Source organism: Arvicola amphibius, chromosome 9 (genome assembly GCF_903992535.2).
Source record: "Arvicola amphibius chromosome 9, mArvAmp1.2, whole genome shotgun sequence".
NCBI classification, from domain to species: Eukaryota; Metazoa; Chordata; class Mammalia; order Rodentia; family Cricetidae; genus Arvicola; species Arvicola amphibius.
In genome coordinates, this window is record NC_052055.2 from 32,630,034 (window position 1) to 32,648,084 (window position 18,051).

Genomic DNA, 18,051 nt, shown 5'->3' on the forward strand with positions numbered 1-18,051 from the left:
TTGTTGTAAGTGCATCCATTGCACGTTGTTAACACATGGCATGCACGTGCATGCAGCAAGCTGCTCACAGTATCAGGAGGGGCACCTGTGGGTCTGGTGTAGAGAGAAAAAGAGAGAAAAGGGATGGGGGAGGAAGTGTTAGTTTGAGAGACAGACTTGCTATAGCTCAGGCGGGTTCAGAACTCACTGTTGCAGCCCTTGAACTTATGATCTCCTAACTCAGCCTCAGGAGTTACGGGTTGTACGTACCACCATGCCCTGCATTTAACTTTTTTCCTGGGCACTTTGGGTATGGACAAAAGCAGCGAAGGGAGCACACCGCACACCGAGCGTGTCTCACCCTCCCAGTGGTCTGCTGTCTGCCTGTTTCAGTTTCCTTGTCCTCCACACGTTTCCTAGAAATTTAAAGGAAATTCCCCGCCCCCCACCCCATAAGCTGCCCCATTTCTCCTGTGAGGGCGGACGGGTGAGCAGGCCTCTGTGTTCTTGCCAAACCCAGTGACTCAGTGTTAAAAAATAGCTTAGGAAAAGGCTGTTCAGACCTCCCCAGGACGGCTAGGGACAGAAAACCTCGCCCTGTGTGCCATGTGGACCAGAAAAAAAAGGGGCAGTACTAGGAGGTTTAAAATGGTGTTTCTTTTTTATGTCATTCATGAAAAGCTGTCTTGTTTGGGCTCCTTGGACAGGAAGCTGTTTTTTTTTCTCTTTTATATATGTATTTACTTAGTAATGCTGGTTAGGAATCTTGCAGGAAACTTGCTGGGTGATTTATTTATTCTGGAAGATTCCAAGAGCAGCATTTTGGGTGTGTTTGGTGTTATGCTTCTCCTGGATGGGATCACAGAGAAGAGCTGGGAGGGTCCCTATACAGTCATAACCCGGCCACATTTTGTGCACAGCTGGCCTCGGCACAGAGGGTAACATTGTGCACCTAGCCAGGGACCCATGTCTGCTCATTCAGACATTGGTATCTTCTAAGTGTCCCTGTCTCTTTCTGCAGGCTTGGGAGTCTTGGGGTCCAGTACCACTAATGCCTAGTACCTGCCCTCAGAGATAAGACTTTAAGAGCCCTGTGATATGCATTTTTTTCAGAAATTCCACCACTGTATTGAGGGCACTCAGCCTTGTAGTCTGGGCCCTGGGTGGCAGAGCTGACTGGACACTGGGCATTGAGTGTGGGGAGTGTATTTGTGGAGTTCTGGAATGTTCCTTCAAGGCGCCGTGAAGTACTCCATGTAGTATTTGTCCTAGGGTGGTGGAAACTTGTCAACTACCTTGGTGACACGACTCAGAGAAGGCCGATGGCCATCTACGTGTGAACCGCTCACTTTTCACAAGGGAGGGGATTCTGACCCCTGGTGCAGTCCAGGACATCCTCCAAGACACTGCTGAGTGGCAGGAACACTGAGTGAGCCACTCCCAGGGTGTCCTTAGAGTGGTCAGAGCCATAGAGACCCAGAGCAGAAGGCCGCGGGCCAACGGAAGGAAGAAGCGGCAAGAGAGCATTGAATGGGGGCAGAGTTTCCGCCTGGGGACGGGTGCAAGTTTGGAGATGGGCAGCAGTGAAGGCTGCAGAGTGGGCAGAACCAACAGTGTCATAAAGTGCACACAGCCACTATTCATTAGACTTCCCCACCACAGAACTCCCAGCATCCTGCACGCCCGCCGAGGTGTTTGCACTGGGCCGGGTGGCGGAACACGGGTACCGTTCTCAGCAAATGCAAACACTGTCGTGGCTTTTTAAAAGTGTGCGCAGACTCAGACTCATACCTCGACCTCTGTCTTCCAGGAGGCGGATGGTTTGGTCCTGATAGACATTGACCACGGGAGCGTCACCTGCTCTACGTCCTCTGACAGCGACGTCGATATCCCTAATGTCCCCCTTGTGCTGGCACAGACCTTCATTCAGAGGTAACGCGGGACGGCTTGTGTTGGAGCACACGTATGTCCCAATTCTCTGTTTGCCACTTCTCAAATTTGTTATCCTCATAGATATTTTTCATACTTGGGTTTTGGACATTATTTTTTGAAATTGTATTACTATTTATTTTTGGTGTTTTGAGATAGGGTCTCATTGTATAGCTCTGGCTGGCCTCTAACTCACAGAGATCTGCCTGCCTTTGTCTCCCGAATGCTGCGATTAAAGGTGTGTGCCACTCTGCCCCGTTGTGAATATTCTTACACAAAAGTGATTTGTCTTTATTCAGATCTTGTCTAAATATGAATCGCGGCCTAACGGAGGCAGGGCACATTGGAAACCCAGGAAGGTTCCAAGAAACTTCTCAATGCTGTGTCCATTGCCCCTGGGCCCTGTGCTGGGGTCTCCTAAGCTCGCTCGCTCATTCATTCATTCATTCATTCATTCATACATTCATTAGGTATATGTGGGACATTATGAAGTGCTTCGATTCAGCTAGAGCTGCACCAGTGACGGCAGCAATGCCCTCTGTGCTGTGATACTCAGGGTGGTCATCTTGAGAGTGACCTCCTCCTGTGTTTTACCTCCTTGCCTTGTTTCTTGACTGTGTGCTGGTTCTTTGGAGTTGGCTCAGTGGGAACGTTCTCCCCAGAGGGCTAATTCACAGATATTCAATGCTCTGAGGGCCCTGAGAGCTCCACAGTGCAGAGGCCCCCATCCTTGGGTGGCTTGGGGGTGCCTGCGCTGGTAAGTCAGGAGGTGGCTGCACTGTGGCATCAGCCTTCCCTGGCCCTGGTCCCAGGCTGGGCAGGTGTCACACACAATACCCTGCTCCCTTGAGTCATACTGTTCCTGCTCTGCTCTAGAACTGTTGTCCTTGGGAGCCATAGGAAATGGTAGCGAGAGAGACCCTGCTGTTCAGTTCATGACTGCAGAGTTACATATTGGCCCTCAGGCAGCAGAAGCAACAGCGGGTCACACTGGGCGTAGCTTGAACATCTAATACCTCAAAGCCTGACTCCACAGTGACACACTTCCTCCAACAAGGCCTCACCTCCTAATGGTGCCACTCCCTATGGGCCAAGCATCCAAACACCACAGCAGTCAAGGCTGGCCTCAACTCCCAGTCTTCCTAGTTCTAACTCTGAGTGCTGAGGTACAGATGTGCACCACCGCTCTCCGGGCCTCTTTGGTCCTTCTGTTGGGGGTCTGGAACCCTGGTCTGGGAGGCCTGAGCATGCTTGCTGGGCTTTCCTGACCTCTCACTCTGGCCTGCTGGGCAGTCTTTTTGCCTGGATGGAGTCCGCTGTGTATTGGTGGAGCGTCCCTAATCAGGAACTCCAAGAGTTAAATACTTCAGAATCTGTCACATTTTGAGTGCTGACTCAGTGCCAGCAGAGGGAAATGCGTCACCTGATCTCCTGTGACAGGTCACATTAAAAACCCAGGTTTACCAACATCCTGTGGGAAAGGGCCTTCATCTGTGTGACTGACGTAAATGAATTCAGTGTTTAGGTTTGGGCACAGCCTGAGATGTCTCACTGGGTGTGGGCAGGTATTCAGAATCTCACACTTGAGACACCTCTGCTCTCAAAGTTGGCTTCTTTCTGTTTTATTTGGGGTGTGGTGGGACTAGAACCCAGGGCCTCAGGACATACTAGGCCAGGCCAGCACTCTAGACACTAAGCCCCACTCTACTAAATAAAGCATTATGGATAAGGAACACTCAACCTAAGTACAGAAGTCAACCCCTGCCCCCATGTCTTCTGTAATTAGAAGGTTTTTGCACTTGTTTGTTTGTTTTTGCTTTTCAGGGTTTCTCTGTAGCTGGAGCCTGTTCTGGAACTAGCTCTTGTAGACCAGGCTGGCCTTGAACTCACAGATCCGCCTGCCTCTGCCTCCTGAGTACTGGAGGTGCCACCATCACCCAGCTGCACTTTTAAAAAAATAGTTTATAGGTATTTTGCCAGCATGTATGTCTGTGTACCCTGTATGTGTCTTGTGCCTAAGGGTGACAGAAGAGGGCACTGGGTCCCCTGAGACTACAGTCACAGACTGTTGTAAGCCACTGTGTGGGTGCTGGAGATTGAACCCCGGGCCTCTGGAAGAGCAGCAAGCCCTCTCACCTACTCAGCCATCTCTACAGCCCCCATCATCAGAAGTTTGAAAGACTCCAAAGTTGGGTTGGAGAGATGGTTCAGCCGTTAAGAGCACTGGTTGCTCTTCCAGAGGACCCGGTTCAATTCCCAGCACCTACATGACAGCTCACCACTGTCTGTAACTCCAGTTCCAGGGAATCCAACACTTTCACATAGGCATTCATTGCAGGCAAAACACCAATGCACGTAAAATACAAATAAATACATTAAAAAGTAATGTTTGAAAAGAAAGGCTCCAAAGTCAAGGTAGGGGAACGTGGGGGGGGGGGGCGGTTTGCCCTTCATGGCTGTGGGAGCTAGGGTCATGGCTATCCTGCAGCCACCTTGGAGTTTGGGTTGGACTCTTGAGTGGGTTCTTACATTCCTCCTGATAAGCAGGGCTACTCCCCTGGCAGGGGGCAAGAGTCATTCCAAGCCAGCCTAGCTATTTGCTTTGGCTGGAGAATCCAAGTGCAGAGGTGTGGGGTTGGGTCTCTGCTCTGGCAGGGCCCACAGAGTGAGCCTGTAGGAGGAAGCATCTCACAGGGGTTCAGTACAGGAACATTGTTTTGTAAACCTGACAGGTCCCTATACTTCTAAGCCTGATCCAGGCCCTTGTGGGGCCTCCTCCTAAAAGACAGAGCATGTGTGTTGAAGGAACAGCAGGACCCACCTACATTACACATCTATTCAGAGATATTTGGCCAGGGAGACATAGGGCAGTGGTCTTTTCTCCCAGATTCCCCTAGAGATGCTGATGAGAAGTGTCCATCACCTTAGGTCAGGGATAAGGGCCCTTTTCTCAGTTGTGCTGTCTGTGTGCGCGTGCATGTGTATGCATGTTTGCGTGCGCGCGCACGCGTGTGTGTGTGTGTGTGTGTGTGTGTGTGTGTGTGTGTGTGTGTGTGTGTGTGTGGGATGAGGTTCTATAGGGAGCGGGTAGCTTCTTATACCCAACCATCCCTGAACAGAAGGCTCAGAACAAGCCACATCACAGGTAACACCATGGTGTGTCCCATGCAGGGAAGTGGCTGGTATTCTGTCCCTGCTGTGCCCTGCTCTGTGTTTGGCGTTAACATGCAGTTGTCATGACTCTGTTAGGTGGGAAGGTCCCAAAAGGCCTCACCAGTCAGGTCAGTTAGGGCGGCACTCCCACTCGTCAGCTCCTCAGGGTGTTAGCAATGAGTCCAGAACATCACCCCAACCTGCACCAGCTGCTTATGGTCCATGTTGGGTCCTGCAATCTTACTATGCTCATGGAGGGCACCCATGAGCCTCTCCTCCACCTCACCCCAGGAGCCCCCACTACCTTGTGTCTTCTCACATTCATAGCTACACCACATGGGATCTGTGTTGTCCCCCTTATCACCTCTCATTATGTAGCCAACTTCTCTTGTTTTCTGTCTCCCCTACTCTGGCACAAGCTGCATGCAGTAGGGCCCACCCTCAGGACCGTGCCTGGCCTACACTGGGCACACGAGGAACATTTGTGGAACAAATGTGTGTTGCTTCTGTCCGTCTAAAATAGCAGGCTTATTTGCTGACGCCCAGAGCCTACCCTTGGGCAAATCTCATATCCTTGAACTGCTGGAGATCGTGCTCAGGGCTAAGTCCCTAAGCCCCTCTCAAAAGCACGGGCTTGTGTGGTAATGGGAAGGCCAGGCCCAATGCTTGGTGGTGGCTCTTGGTGAGTCCCTGTCTGTGCTTGAGGACTTGCAGATGAGCCGGTGGCCAGCTTCCTCCTAGGCCATGAATGATGGCACTTGGGACATGTAATGCAGGGCACAGAGTGGCTTCTGGTCCTACCTGGTCAAGGGATGCTGCTAGATCAAAGGATGCAGTGGTTGACAGTCCTGGCAGCCATGACACAGGAAGTACTTGTTTCCTGGAAGGAGATCTGCTCCTTTTAGTTAGGCCTTCAGGTGATGATATTTGGAGGTGAATGAACTTTTCTTGTCTGGAGTTTGTAACACTCCCCCACACTGTTGACAGACACCAGAGCATCTTCAAGTACCCATCTGCTTTGCTTCTGCTCATGTCACACCCAGCCACTCAGCTTGGTCTGCCCTTTTCCAGAGTCCAGAGCCTCCAGCTGCATCCAGACTTGCACCTGGCCCACCTGAGCTCCAGCACAGACTTGAACGAGGGCCTCGCCCGCCGCCGAGCCTGGCAACAGACGCTCAACTGCAAGATCCAGCATATCACCCTCCAGCTGCTTGTTGGCATCTTCAGGTATTTCAGAGCTCATCACAGCATCTGGGCTTGGCCACTGAGCTCATTCCCCAGCCTTTCCTCGTGACCAGAGCAGATAGTCTCCACCCTGCCCAAGCATCCTCCCAGCCTTGACTCTGTCTCTCTCTCATCACTGGCCACTTGGATGGCAGTTTGCAAGGTGGCTTTCTGAGAGATGCTGCCTGCATACAGAGTCAGTGTCTGTGTGTGCTGGCTGAGGGCTCAGGGTCTGTCAAGGGAGGGTCTGTTCCTGAAGCTAATTACGAGATAGTTGGCCATTTCCGCGGGACTCAGAAACCGGATGGTGCAGCGTCCAAAGCGCTCAGGACAGATGAGTGTGCCGGCTTTACTGCTAGGAAGCTCTTTACCATTGCCCACTGCCTGGTGTGTGCCAGCGCTACCTAAGCCCTGGACTGGCATTTGCCAAGTAGTCGGGTGAAGTTTGTGTGTTGAACGTGACACAGTACAGGAGCCGAGCTGTCACTTAAGGACTTACGTTACAACCTGGGACCCTTTCTTCCAGCTTTTCTCTTTCTCTTGCTGCATCCCTTCCCCCTCTAGCTGCTTGCTCCCTGCATCCCTAGCAAAGGAGGCTCTGAGGCAGGCTCTGGTCTGTTCTGGAGGGGTGTCCGCTCAGGAGGGGTTAACACAAAACCATGGTGTTCTCTGTGCTCTGTTTCCAAACTGAAACTTAAACACTCTGTCTTTTTTAATGTCTTCACATACATAAAGCAAAATTTTTGTTGTTGTTGTTTTTGAGATAGGGTCTCTCTGTGTACTCTGGCTGTCCTGGAACTCCCTGTGTAGACCAGGCTGGCCTCGAACTCACAGAGATCCACCTGCCTCTGCCTCCCGAGTGCTGGGATTAAAGGTGTGCGCCACCATGGCCCAGCTACATAAAGCAAACTTATTAGGGAAACTAATGGGGTGGTGTGTCAGAGATGGACTGTATTATTCCTTTGCTTAGAGTGTGATCCTGTGATGTTTCTTTCCTTCTTTGGAGACAAATCTTTTATGGTTGAGGTGGCCAGATATCTTAATTTTTTAAAGATTTATTTATTTATTATGTATACAGTGTTCTGTCTGCATATACACTTGCAGGCAAGAAGAGGGCACCAGATCTCATTACAGATGGTTGTGAGCCACCATGTGGTTGCTGGGAATTGAACTCAAGACCTCTGGAAGAGCAACCAGTGCTCTTAACCTCTGAGCCATCTCTCCAGCCCCATGGGTGTCTTTATTTATTTATTTTTTTAACAACAACAAAATACCTTCTAGCCGAGTGTAACCCCAGAATTTGGGCAGAGGTAGGAAGATCAGTAGTGCAAGACCGTCCTCTGGGTTTGGGGCCAGTTTGTGGTATATGAGACTATTCTCCCCACTCCCAAACAAAGCAACCAGCAAATGAGATTCCAGACTGTAAAACTCTATATCGCTCGATGAATGGATTTTTACTCACTGGTGGGGAGATACCAGGCACATCCATCTGGCTACACCTGCAGGCCATCGGCTATTTATATGTCCCTGTGGATTGTCAACTGAAGTCCCACAAACTTATCACGTGAGACAGGTTATGCAGCAGAGGAGGAGGGACTTGTCCCGGACAGGCTAGTAGTTGAAGCGTTGGCGGCATCTACATGCCCTCCACCCTCAAACTGACGAGCACCATAGCTGATTATTGAGTCTTAATTGGTGTAAAGAGCTGAGGCTCAAGGAGGAGGCGGCAGCACTGTCTCCCGGCTTCCTCCTAGTTGGAGAAGTGATGGCGATCACATAGTCCATCCTGATGCTGTCGTTCTGGGGAAGCAGTAAGTTGTGAAGAGTGTGTTTCTCGGCATCATTCTGCTGCTAGAAGACAGTGTGCTTTTGCACGTTTGTGGTTCAGCACATGACCCTCCTTCTCTTTGCTAGGGAAGTGAAGAATCACTTGAATTATGAGCACCGCGTGTTCAACAGCGAGGAGTTTCTCAAGACGCGAGCAGCAGGGGACCAGCAGTTTTATAAGCAGGTGAGAGGGTGGGGCTCAGGTGGCACCACCCACTCACTTCTCTGTTGAAACATCTCTCGAAGAAGGCATTTTCGGGATCTTGTCCTGTCTCATCAACTGTATTTGCTTTTTCAGAAAGAATGTTTTTGCCTGGTTTTCATTCCTTGGCGACCTCAGTTTTAAATTAGCTTTGGAGTATAGTCTATTTTAAATAAGAGACAGTTATAGGCATGTGGGTTTGGTGGACTGTGGCACATGTGCAGACGTGGGTGACCATGCCCTCAATCAGAGCATCAGTCCCCTTTCCCTGCCACCATTCTCCGGCCTTGCAGCTTCTGCTCTGTCTATGAGGAGAGCTTGGCCCATCTTCCACTGACACACTGCTGGTCCTTTCTTTCTCTCAGGGACTGACCCAAGCTGTTTCTCAGCAGCTCCCTCAACATTATTCTAGAGTTGGGGTGGAGCCCCCCCCCCCTTTGAGACAGGGTTTCTCTTTGTAACTGCCCTACCTCTGAGGTTCAAGCTGGCCTCAAACTCACAGAGATCTGCCTGCCTCTGCCTCCCAACTGCTGGGATTAAAGACATGCACCATTACTGCCTGGCAAACCCACTGTTTCTGCCCATCCCTTAATGACTGGTTTGTCCATCATACAAAGCGTGCAGGGCTTTGATCTGGTCGGCATCCCTGTGGAGCCCCTGTGGGTTTGTTTTGACACCTTTGAGGTGGGAAGAGTCGTCCGTCTCCAGGGTCTAGGTTACACCATTCACTGGGTAACGTGATGGTGTGACTCCCACATGACTCTCGTGTGCCTCTCTGCCCCTTTTTTGCCCTGCGACCCTCTTAGTGTCTTCTGCTCTCTTATAGTGATCCAGGTCAGTTTGTGGTCCTGCCCATCTGGGACAAGGCTATCCATACTAACTCTAGTTATTCACAGAGTGTTACTGTTCATCTTTTTTACATGGTCTATTTCTTCCCTGCATCTTCCTACACTGTTTTGACTCTGAGCTCCTAGTGTGGATCTTTCTGGATCTTCATCCTCCCTGTAGATCTGGGCACCTTTTACCTCCTTTTCCTGCCTATGTTGGGGGTTGCCTGTAGTCCGAGAATTTCCTTGCCAGATGGCACACCCATACATTTGGGTAGAAACAGCCTCAGTGCTACGGAGTCCTCTGTGGAGTCAGGGCCTTGGGGCTGTGTGGTTCCTGACCTGGCCGAGGCAGCCTGTGTGCTGTGGAATATCCCGAGGTCCCTGGGTCCAGGGACACATACACTACAGGCCCAGCTGTTGTAGTGGCCGGGTGGCCTGGGCTTCTTAGCTTTTGTTTTCCCATGTGCCGGTGCCAAGTACTTAAGAACCTGTTGCGGGCCCAGAGAGATGGCTCAGTGGTTAAGAGCGCATACTGCTTTCTAGTGGGTGCAGTTCTCAATACCCTCCTTGTGAGACTCACCCTAATCTCGGATCCAGGGGGATCTGACCCCTCTGGCCTGTGCCGGCACCTACACTCATGTGCATGTACCCACAGACACATAATTTAAAATAATACAGTTTAAAAAGAAGCCATCGTGAAGCTCCCTGTCATTACAGGCTCCTTCCTAGAGCCTGCGCAGGAGAGGCCATTCCTCAGCGGGGCGGCTGCAGGCTCTGGATGGAGGCCAGAGGACCACAAGCACAGTCTGACAGCTTCTCTCACTCGCATGCAGGTTTTGGATACCTACATGTTCCACTCCTTTCTGAAGGCCCGGCTCAACGGCAGGATGGATGCCTTTGCTCGGATGGACCTTGACACCCAGTCTGAGGAGGACAGGTGCTTCACTTTGTCCCATGTGCATGGCTTTCTGGGGACTGAGGGCTCATGTGTCACAGCTCTTTTAGGACATGCAAATGATCAGTTTGGCAGGATATTGAACAATTAATTCACCGAGAGCCTTCAAATATGCAGCCTCCTCTGTGTGTCCGTTTCATGGGGGCAGCTTTTGTGTGCCTGGCCTAGCATCCTGTACCACACCCTGATCTCTGTCCAGCTTCATTTTTTTCCCATGCTTCCCTACTCAAGAAGCCTATTTTTTCCCCCTGCCTTTTCCTAATTTCATGCAGGTATCAGCCCTGTCCATCTCTGGGATTGAGGGCTCTCCAAGACCCTCTGTTCTTTCCCCTGAGCTGCTTGAGGCTGCATTTAGTGACAGGTTCTCCCCCTGTGCGTGGCTCTGTCCCCTTGCTTGTCACTCTGGGTGTGGTGGCCTCGGAGGCTCACACTTTTCATCTTTGTGCCCACGCAGTGAACTTTTGCTGTTCCCTAGGATAGACAGGATGCTCATCAGTCCCAGGAGACCAACCGTGGAGAAGATGGCCTCTAGGAAGGCTTCGCCTCTGCATATCACCCACAGACGCATGGTGGTCAGCATGCCCAACCTGCAGGATATCTCCCTGCCCGAGCTGCCACCCAGGAACTCGTCGCTTCGGATAATGGACACCTCAAGCTGTAAAAGCAGCAGTCCAGGTGAGTCCTCCTGCATGTACTTTCCCAACACTGCAGTCAGTAGATCGTAGATGGTTCAGAGGGAAGGAATATGCTTAAAATCTTAAACTTTTTTGGTCAGGTGTGGTAGTGAACACCTGTAATCCTAACAACTCAGGAGGCTGGGGCAGGATTGGTGCTTTTGAGTTTGGGGCCAGACTCCTGGATTTCCGGCTACCTTATGTGAGTGTACTCATTGTGAGACTCCTGAAATTCTGCCTCTGTAAAAATAGAAAAAAAAACCAAACCGTTTTCTTTCTTTCTTTCTTTCTTTCTTTCTTTCTTTCTTTCTTTCTTTCTTTCTTTTGTTTTTGTTTTTTTGAGATAGGGTTTCTCTGTGTAACAATCCTAGCTGTCCTGGAACTAGCTCTTGTAGACCAGGCTGGCCCCAAACTCACAGAGATCCACCACCTACCTCTGCCTCTCAAGTGCTGGGATTAAAGGCATGTGCCACCACTGCCTGGCTTATGTGTATTTTAGAAAAGATTATTTTGTGTCCATGCCAGCCTCATTTGTGTGTGTGTGTGTGTGTGTGTGTGTGTGTATGCACGCACGTGCACACATGTTTGTATGTTATACATATAGGATATATGTCTATATTTGCGGATGTGTAATAAAATGCCCCTGTTTAGGTACCAGTCCCTTCCTAAAGGATGCAGGTAGATATTTACAAGCTATGTTGCATTTCTGTAAACTTCCCTGAGGCACACCCTGTTCTGTGTTGTATCATTTACTTGTACGCTAAGCCCCACTGAGTCCTTAATTGGTGGGAGAAACTGCTGGGGGGCCAGGCCCTTGACAGCTGCTGTCCCTCACTCAGGCTGCAGCTAACTTCAGGAAGCTGTGAGTCCCCAGAGAGCTGCTGTCTGCAGAGACAGTATGCAAATGAGAACTCAGAGTTTTAGGAGCTGGGAGCCCTTCTCTAGCAACTTCCTGGCTGTGTGACCCCAAGCAGACCAGTTCCATTTCTGAGCCTGCAATGGATCCCCTGGGCGTGGCAGGTGTGTGCACACTCACTCTGGGACACAGCCTACCTTTTCTGTCCTCCTCTGGAGGATTCCCTAGCCACCCCCCACCCCTGCACATCACAGGCCCCACCCTCCTCCAGCTTCCATAGCTGGGGCACCACCGCCAGCCTTGGGAGCTCCCAGGAGGAGAGGAGCTTCCCGATCAGTGTTTAGTCTCCAGGAGGCTTTGGAGGGAACTGGTTTAATTTCTGCCTGTGGCACTTAAGAGTTCTGTTCTCTTCAGTCCTCACCATCTGCATCTCTGCGGTAGGAGCCCCATGCTACCGCTGCTGTCTGGAGCCACTGTTCAGGGGACAAACACCTGCAAAGGCTGAGCCCTGCATGGCAGATATAACTTAGCTTAGGTTATTTGCTTAGTCTTCAGAGTCCAGTCCCAGCATTTTCACTTCAAAACTATTCATAGTTTTGAAGACATAATTGTCCCAAGGAGAATAGTTGTTACTGAGAACAAAATGGGCTCTTCTTCTCCTTCACCCCAAGGGTATGGGGAATATCTTGAAAGAGGCACATGGGCTTATGTCCAAAGCATGCTGTGACATGATAGGGACCCCTCTGCCTTTTCCAGGACCATAATAATTACATGCATTTTTCCTTTGATTTCTTTTTCCAGTTCTCAAAGTGACCCCGAAGTCAACGTATACATTCAAGATCCCTGAGATCCACTTCCCGCTGCTGAGCCAGTGTGTTCAGACCTACTACACAGACCTCACCACTCTCCTGAGCAAGGCCATGGGCCTGCTGGGCCCTGGTGACTCTCTGCTTCTGGCCAGGTACTTCTACCTGCGGGGCCTTATCCACGCGAGGCAGGGGCAGCTGCTGAGCGCCCTCTTGGATTTCCAGAACCTGTACAAGACCGACATAGGGATCTTCCCAGCCGACCTTGTTAAGAGCATGGTAGAATCCATGTCAGCCTCCGAGTGGGCCCAGGCTGAGCGGACTCCAGAGCTGAGGCGGCTCATCACAGAGGTCTTGGACAAGCCGGGCGAGGCCCCCAAAGCAGATGACGCCGTGAAGAACTTCGAACTGCCCAAGAAGCACATGCAACTGAACGACTTCGTGAAGCGGGTCCAGGAGTCGGGGATCGTGAAAGACACTGTCATCATCCATCGCCTGTTTGAGGCACTGACCATGGGTAAGAGGACCCCACAGCTGCTCCGATGCCCTCTGGGTCTCCGGGTCTCTAGCTACAATTCGATCCACTAAAGATCAAAAGGATAAAAAAGAGCTGTGTCTGCACTGAACACAGACAGCATTTTCCCCCCTTGTCACTGTCCCGTAAGCCAAGGCTATTTGTTTGTTTTTTTGTTTATTTATTTAATTTTATATGCATTGGTGTTATGCCATGGGTGTCAGTCCCCTGGACCTGGGGTTCCAGACAGTTGTGAGCCCCCATGTGGGAATTGAACCCGGGTCCTCTGGAAGAGCAGTCAGTGTGTTTAACCACCAAGTCATCTCTCCACCCCAAGCCAAGGCTTCTCGAACTTGCAGTCACGGCCACTTTCACTGAAGAATCTTCCATGAGACCCAGGTGTTTAGGAATATAAACCAGGTGTGCAAACAAACACTTGCTGGCAATTAGTCATAAAGAAATACGTTTTAATTTAATTATGTTGTATACAATATAAAATTAACCTTGATTAAAGACAAAAGCAAGGCTGGGATGTGGCTCAGTTGGCAGAGTGCCTGCTTAGCACACCTGAACCCCGGTTCCTAGAATAATCATACCTGTTACCCCAGCCCCAGAGATGGGGAGATGATACAATCAGAGGTTCAGAGTTATCCTTGCTTATCCCCCCTTGAGAACAACCCGAAGCTATCTCAAAATCTTTATTTAAAAAAAAAAGCAAATTTCCAAATTAATGAGATGAATATACTTTGTGTGTGTGTGTGTGTGTGTGTGTGTGTGGTTTTTCGAGACAGGGTTTCTCAATGTAGCCTTTGCTGTCCTGGAACTTGCTCTGTAGACCAGGCTGTCCTCAAACTCACGAAGACCCACCTGCTTCTGTCTCCCAAGTGCAAGGGTTAAAGGAATATACCACCATGCCTGGCCAAGAATTAAATTTTGAAGATTAGTCTTGTGGCTCATGCCTTCAGTCTTGGCCCTTGGGAAACTGAGGTAGGAGGAACTATGAGTTTAAGGCCAGCCTTGACAACATAGTGAATTCTAGGTCAGTCTGGACTATAGAGACAGATCCTGTCTTAGAAGAAAAAAAATTAAATCTTGTAAAATCTTTTTTTTAATATTTATTTATTTATTTATTATGTATACAATATTCTGTCTGTGTGTATGTCTGCAGGCCAGAAGAGGGCACCAGACCTCATTACAGATGGTTGTGAGCCACCATGTGGTTGCCGGGAATTGAACTCAGGACCTTTGGAAGAGCAGGCAATGCTCTTAACCACTGAGCCATCTCTCCAGCCCGTAAAATCTTAACTGAATGTTTGATTCTGCAAGGCACAACCCATCTTTGGTGTTTTTAAAGTTGATATTCTGATTTTGTGATCCTCAGTGTTTAGAATTCCGCTTTGCATAAGTACTTAGTAAAAAAAATGGTAGATGTATTTTTAGGTTTGTTTCAGAAATTATTTGAAGTTCTATTCTAATCCCAAGTCAGGAATTAGACTTAATGACTTTCTTTAAATGAAACTCAAATCAGCAACTCCAGCTTAGAAAAGCAATTTTAGAGTAAGCTATTCTAAGACGACGCAGTGCAAAGACCTGCTAGCTTGCTGCTTCCACGTGGAGTCTCCATCTTCCGTAATTAAACCAGTGGGTGTCGGCAAGAGCACACGCCCTTGTATGTTAAAGACATTAGTCAGTCACAGTGTTTCGGGCAACTTTTGCTGGTGTTACGTGACATGACGGCGTACACAGCACGAAGTGCACACATGTTCTGACCCAGAGCTGCAGGTGAAGTTGTATGATACAGCATGGCTGAGGTCTACGTGAGGCTGGCTGTCTCTGCAGTTGCATCTGACCCAGTGGCTGTGCCGTGGCTGCACAGCTGTGCCTCAGAATTCTCTCTCTCCCTCTCTCCCTCTCTCCCTCTCTCTCTCTCTCTCTCTCTCTCACACACACACACACACACACACACACACACACACACAAAGGGGTGGGCAGTGTGCCAGGTGCCAGGGCAGCCCACCTGATTAAGAAGGTCTTGGTACCTTTTACTACAAGGCCCATGTTTCTTGGGTTTAGCTGTGCTGTGTCCCTAGTGAAGCACTGTCCCCAATCCAGGCTCTGCTTTCTGTTTCGCTCAAAATCCATGATGACAAGATGTCTCCCAACAGCACACAGGTGATGTTTTACACTCACGGACTGTGTCCCGCCCGCCATCTCTGGAAGTCTGAAATCCTATTTTATTTCTCACTGATCCATGTTGGCTGTACTGACACGTGCGTCTGTTCTGTCTGTCTGCTGGCCATGCTGGAGGGAGCGTAGCTCATCTGTCATCTTTTTGTTATTGTTTGTTTGTTTGTTTTTCGAGGCAGGTTTCTCTGTGGCTTTGGAACCTGTCCTGGAGCTCACTTTGTAGACCAGGCTGGCCTCGAACTCACAGAGATCCGCCTGTCTCTGCCTCTGGAGTGCTGGGATTAAAGGCGTGCGCCACCACCACCCACTTCATCTGTCATCTTGGAACTGAGAGGTGTCCTGTGACTTCACCTTTCCAGACACTGAAAGGGAGGGCCGTGACATCTGTCCCTCAAGAGTCTGTGTGGGTTGGTTCCTCTGCTGAGAGTTGGAAGCTTGCTTGGGCCGAGTGTCAGCACCCCAACTGTGTGCTGCCCCACCTGTGAGCTCTGCTGCACACTGCCTGGCAGTATGAACCTCATTGTCACAGTGATCTTCCTGTCTAATGTGAGCTAGCACCGCCCAGCTGGTGACCTCAACCGTCTGTCCCCATGCTGGCTTCTTCCCGTGAATTATAATCTCAGCCTTTGCCTGAGTTTTATTTTGGGACAGTCTCTCTCTCTCTGCTGTTGACTTGAGTGGGCTTCTTGTGTTCTGGACATCTTCACCTTGCCAGGGCGGGCACTGCCAGGGCGGGCACACCAGGCGTCACCCCTGGCCGTGCTATGAGCACTGCAGAGAACATGAATGGGCTGACCATGAACTGCCGCAGGAAGGCTTGGACCTGTGTGCGCTTCCCAGCTGCTGAAGCTCTTGAATGCCCTGCTCTCTGCTGTCCAGGCCAGTCCCGTCAGCCCATCCACACGTGCTGCCGCCACAGATCCCACCAACTGCAGCTAAAAAAAATACTTGGAGCATGTGCTTTTTACCGAGCATGGGGGTGGTCCCTGCGTTGTTAGAGAATGCTGCATGGGGTGTCCCCTGCATTGTTAGAGAATGCTACATGGGGATGTTCCCTGCATTGTTAGAGAATGCTGCATGGGGGTGTTCCCTGTGTTGTTAGAGAATGCTGCATGGGGGTGTTCCCTGCATTTAGAGAATGCTGCATGGGGATGTTCCCTGCATTGTTAGAGAATGCTGCATGGGGGTGTTCCCTGCATTTAGAGAATGCTGCATGGGGATGTTCCCTGCATTGTTAGAGAATGCTGCATGGGGGTGTTCCCTGCATTGTTAGAGAATGCTGCATGGGAGTGTTCCCTGCATTGTTAGGGAAGGCTGCATGGGGCTGTTCACCTGCATGTTGAGGGGAGAGGAAGGGTGTTCTGGTGTGACAGGATGAGACTGTACAGAGGCACGTAACTGCATGGCCTGCTTGGGGGCAGTGCTTGCTATGGCTGGAGAATGGGGCGTGAAAGGAAGGAGGGGGCAGTCTTAGGGAACTAGAGGTCTAATACGGTTGAACAGTCTGGAAAGGTCTGGGTGAGGAGCAGGAAGGTCCACTTGTGCTTTAGGAAAGCAATTTGGGGGCCGAGGAAAGCAGCCCAGGTGTTGGGAGGTGGCAGCGGCAGTGAGAAGTGTTGGTCTGTGCAGGGCGGAGGGCCCGAGGCACAGTAGAGGGCACAGAGCAACAGGCTCAGGACACTTGAGCCAGGTAGGACCAGGCCGAGGGAGATGGGGAGAGCAAAGAGCTTGAGCCAGCAGGTCTCAGAAGATGAGTGTGGGCAACAGTTGTACCCCAGAAGAAAGCGCCTTATATGCCAGGCATAGCAAAGCGCACCTAGAATCTCAGCATGCAGAGTCTAAGACGGCAGGAGCAGTACGGGTGCCCAGTGAGTTCCAGACTAGCCTCAGAAACAGAACAACTCTGTCTCAAAAAAAGAGTGTTCTTGTTGCAGTTACTGTGACTACCTGTAGGTCAGATGGCCATCCCTCTGTGGGCTAGAAGAGACGATGGCCTCTACCTAAATCTTCTGCCCCACAAGCTGGGGGTAGGTAGGCAAAGGCCCTCAGCGAAACTTTTGGTTCAGAGTCCTGGGTACTGGTGCCACCTACTGCCTGACTTGAGTAGTGCATGCTTGAGGCATGAGGCCCTATGAACTCTCTCTTGTTAAATCCAGGACACGAAAAACAGATTGACCCTGAAACATTCAGAGACTTCTACACCTGCTGGAAGGAGACGGAAGCAGAGGCACAAGAGGTCAGCCTGCCTGCACTGCTGATGGACCATCTGGATAAGAACGAGTGTGTGTATAAGCTGTCGAGCTCCGTGAAGACCAACCGCGGCGTTGGCAAGATCGCCATGACTCAGAAACGCCTGTTCCTGCTCCCCGAGGGGAGGCCGGACTACGTGGAGATCGCCACTTTCAGGAACATAGAGGTGAGGCTGCCATGATTTCAAGTGCAGGATGCAACCATTCCCCAGGCTGTGTGCCCCCGGTTACCTTTAGCACCTTGGGGTGGTAGTCCTCACCTGATTCCACTGCAGTGACCATGTATAGAGGTGCAAGGTAAGGCTGGCTATGACTGTCTCCCAAAGATGGGAGGTTAGGAATGAATTCCTCTCAGCGAGATGGCTACATGCTGCCCACCGGTAGCCACTGTTTCCCAGTGTGTCTATGGTGTGTCCCACAGTGCCTACTGGGGTTTCTGGGTCCATGCTTCTTATTAGTTTACATAGTTTATTTGCTTTTTGAGATAGGGTCTTGCTATGTAGCTCATGCTGACTTTGAACTTGCAATCTTCCTGTCTCAGCCACCAGAATGTTGGGATTATAGGCATATTCTACCACACACCTGGGCACATTTTTTTTATTTATTTGTTTGTTTGTTTGTTTTCTGAAACAGGGTTTCTCTGTGTAGCTTTAGAGCCTGTCCTAG

At 50.4% G+C, this 18,051-nt stretch overlaps 1 protein-coding gene across 1 annotated transcript in view; it reads left to right on the plus strand.

Annotated features, from left to right (window-relative positions):
• Dennd3 (DENN domain containing 3) overlaps positions 1-18,051 on the plus strand; it is a 50,807-nt gene that overhangs the window by 15,757 nt on the left and 16,999 nt on the right. Inside the window, exons 8-14 of the mRNA XM_038343314.1 lie at positions 1,790-1,911; positions 6,133-6,288; positions 8,200-8,296; positions 9,978-10,081; positions 10,575-10,774; positions 12,431-12,952; positions 17,293-17,552. Coding sequence (XP_038199242.1) covers positions 1,790-1,911; positions 6,133-6,288; positions 8,200-8,296; positions 9,978-10,081; positions 10,575-10,774; positions 12,431-12,952; positions 17,293-17,552 — 1,461 coding nt within the window. The remainder of the gene's footprint in view (positions 1-1,789; positions 1,912-6,132; positions 6,289-8,199; positions 8,297-9,977; positions 10,082-10,574; positions 10,775-12,430; positions 12,953-17,292; positions 17,553-18,051) is intronic.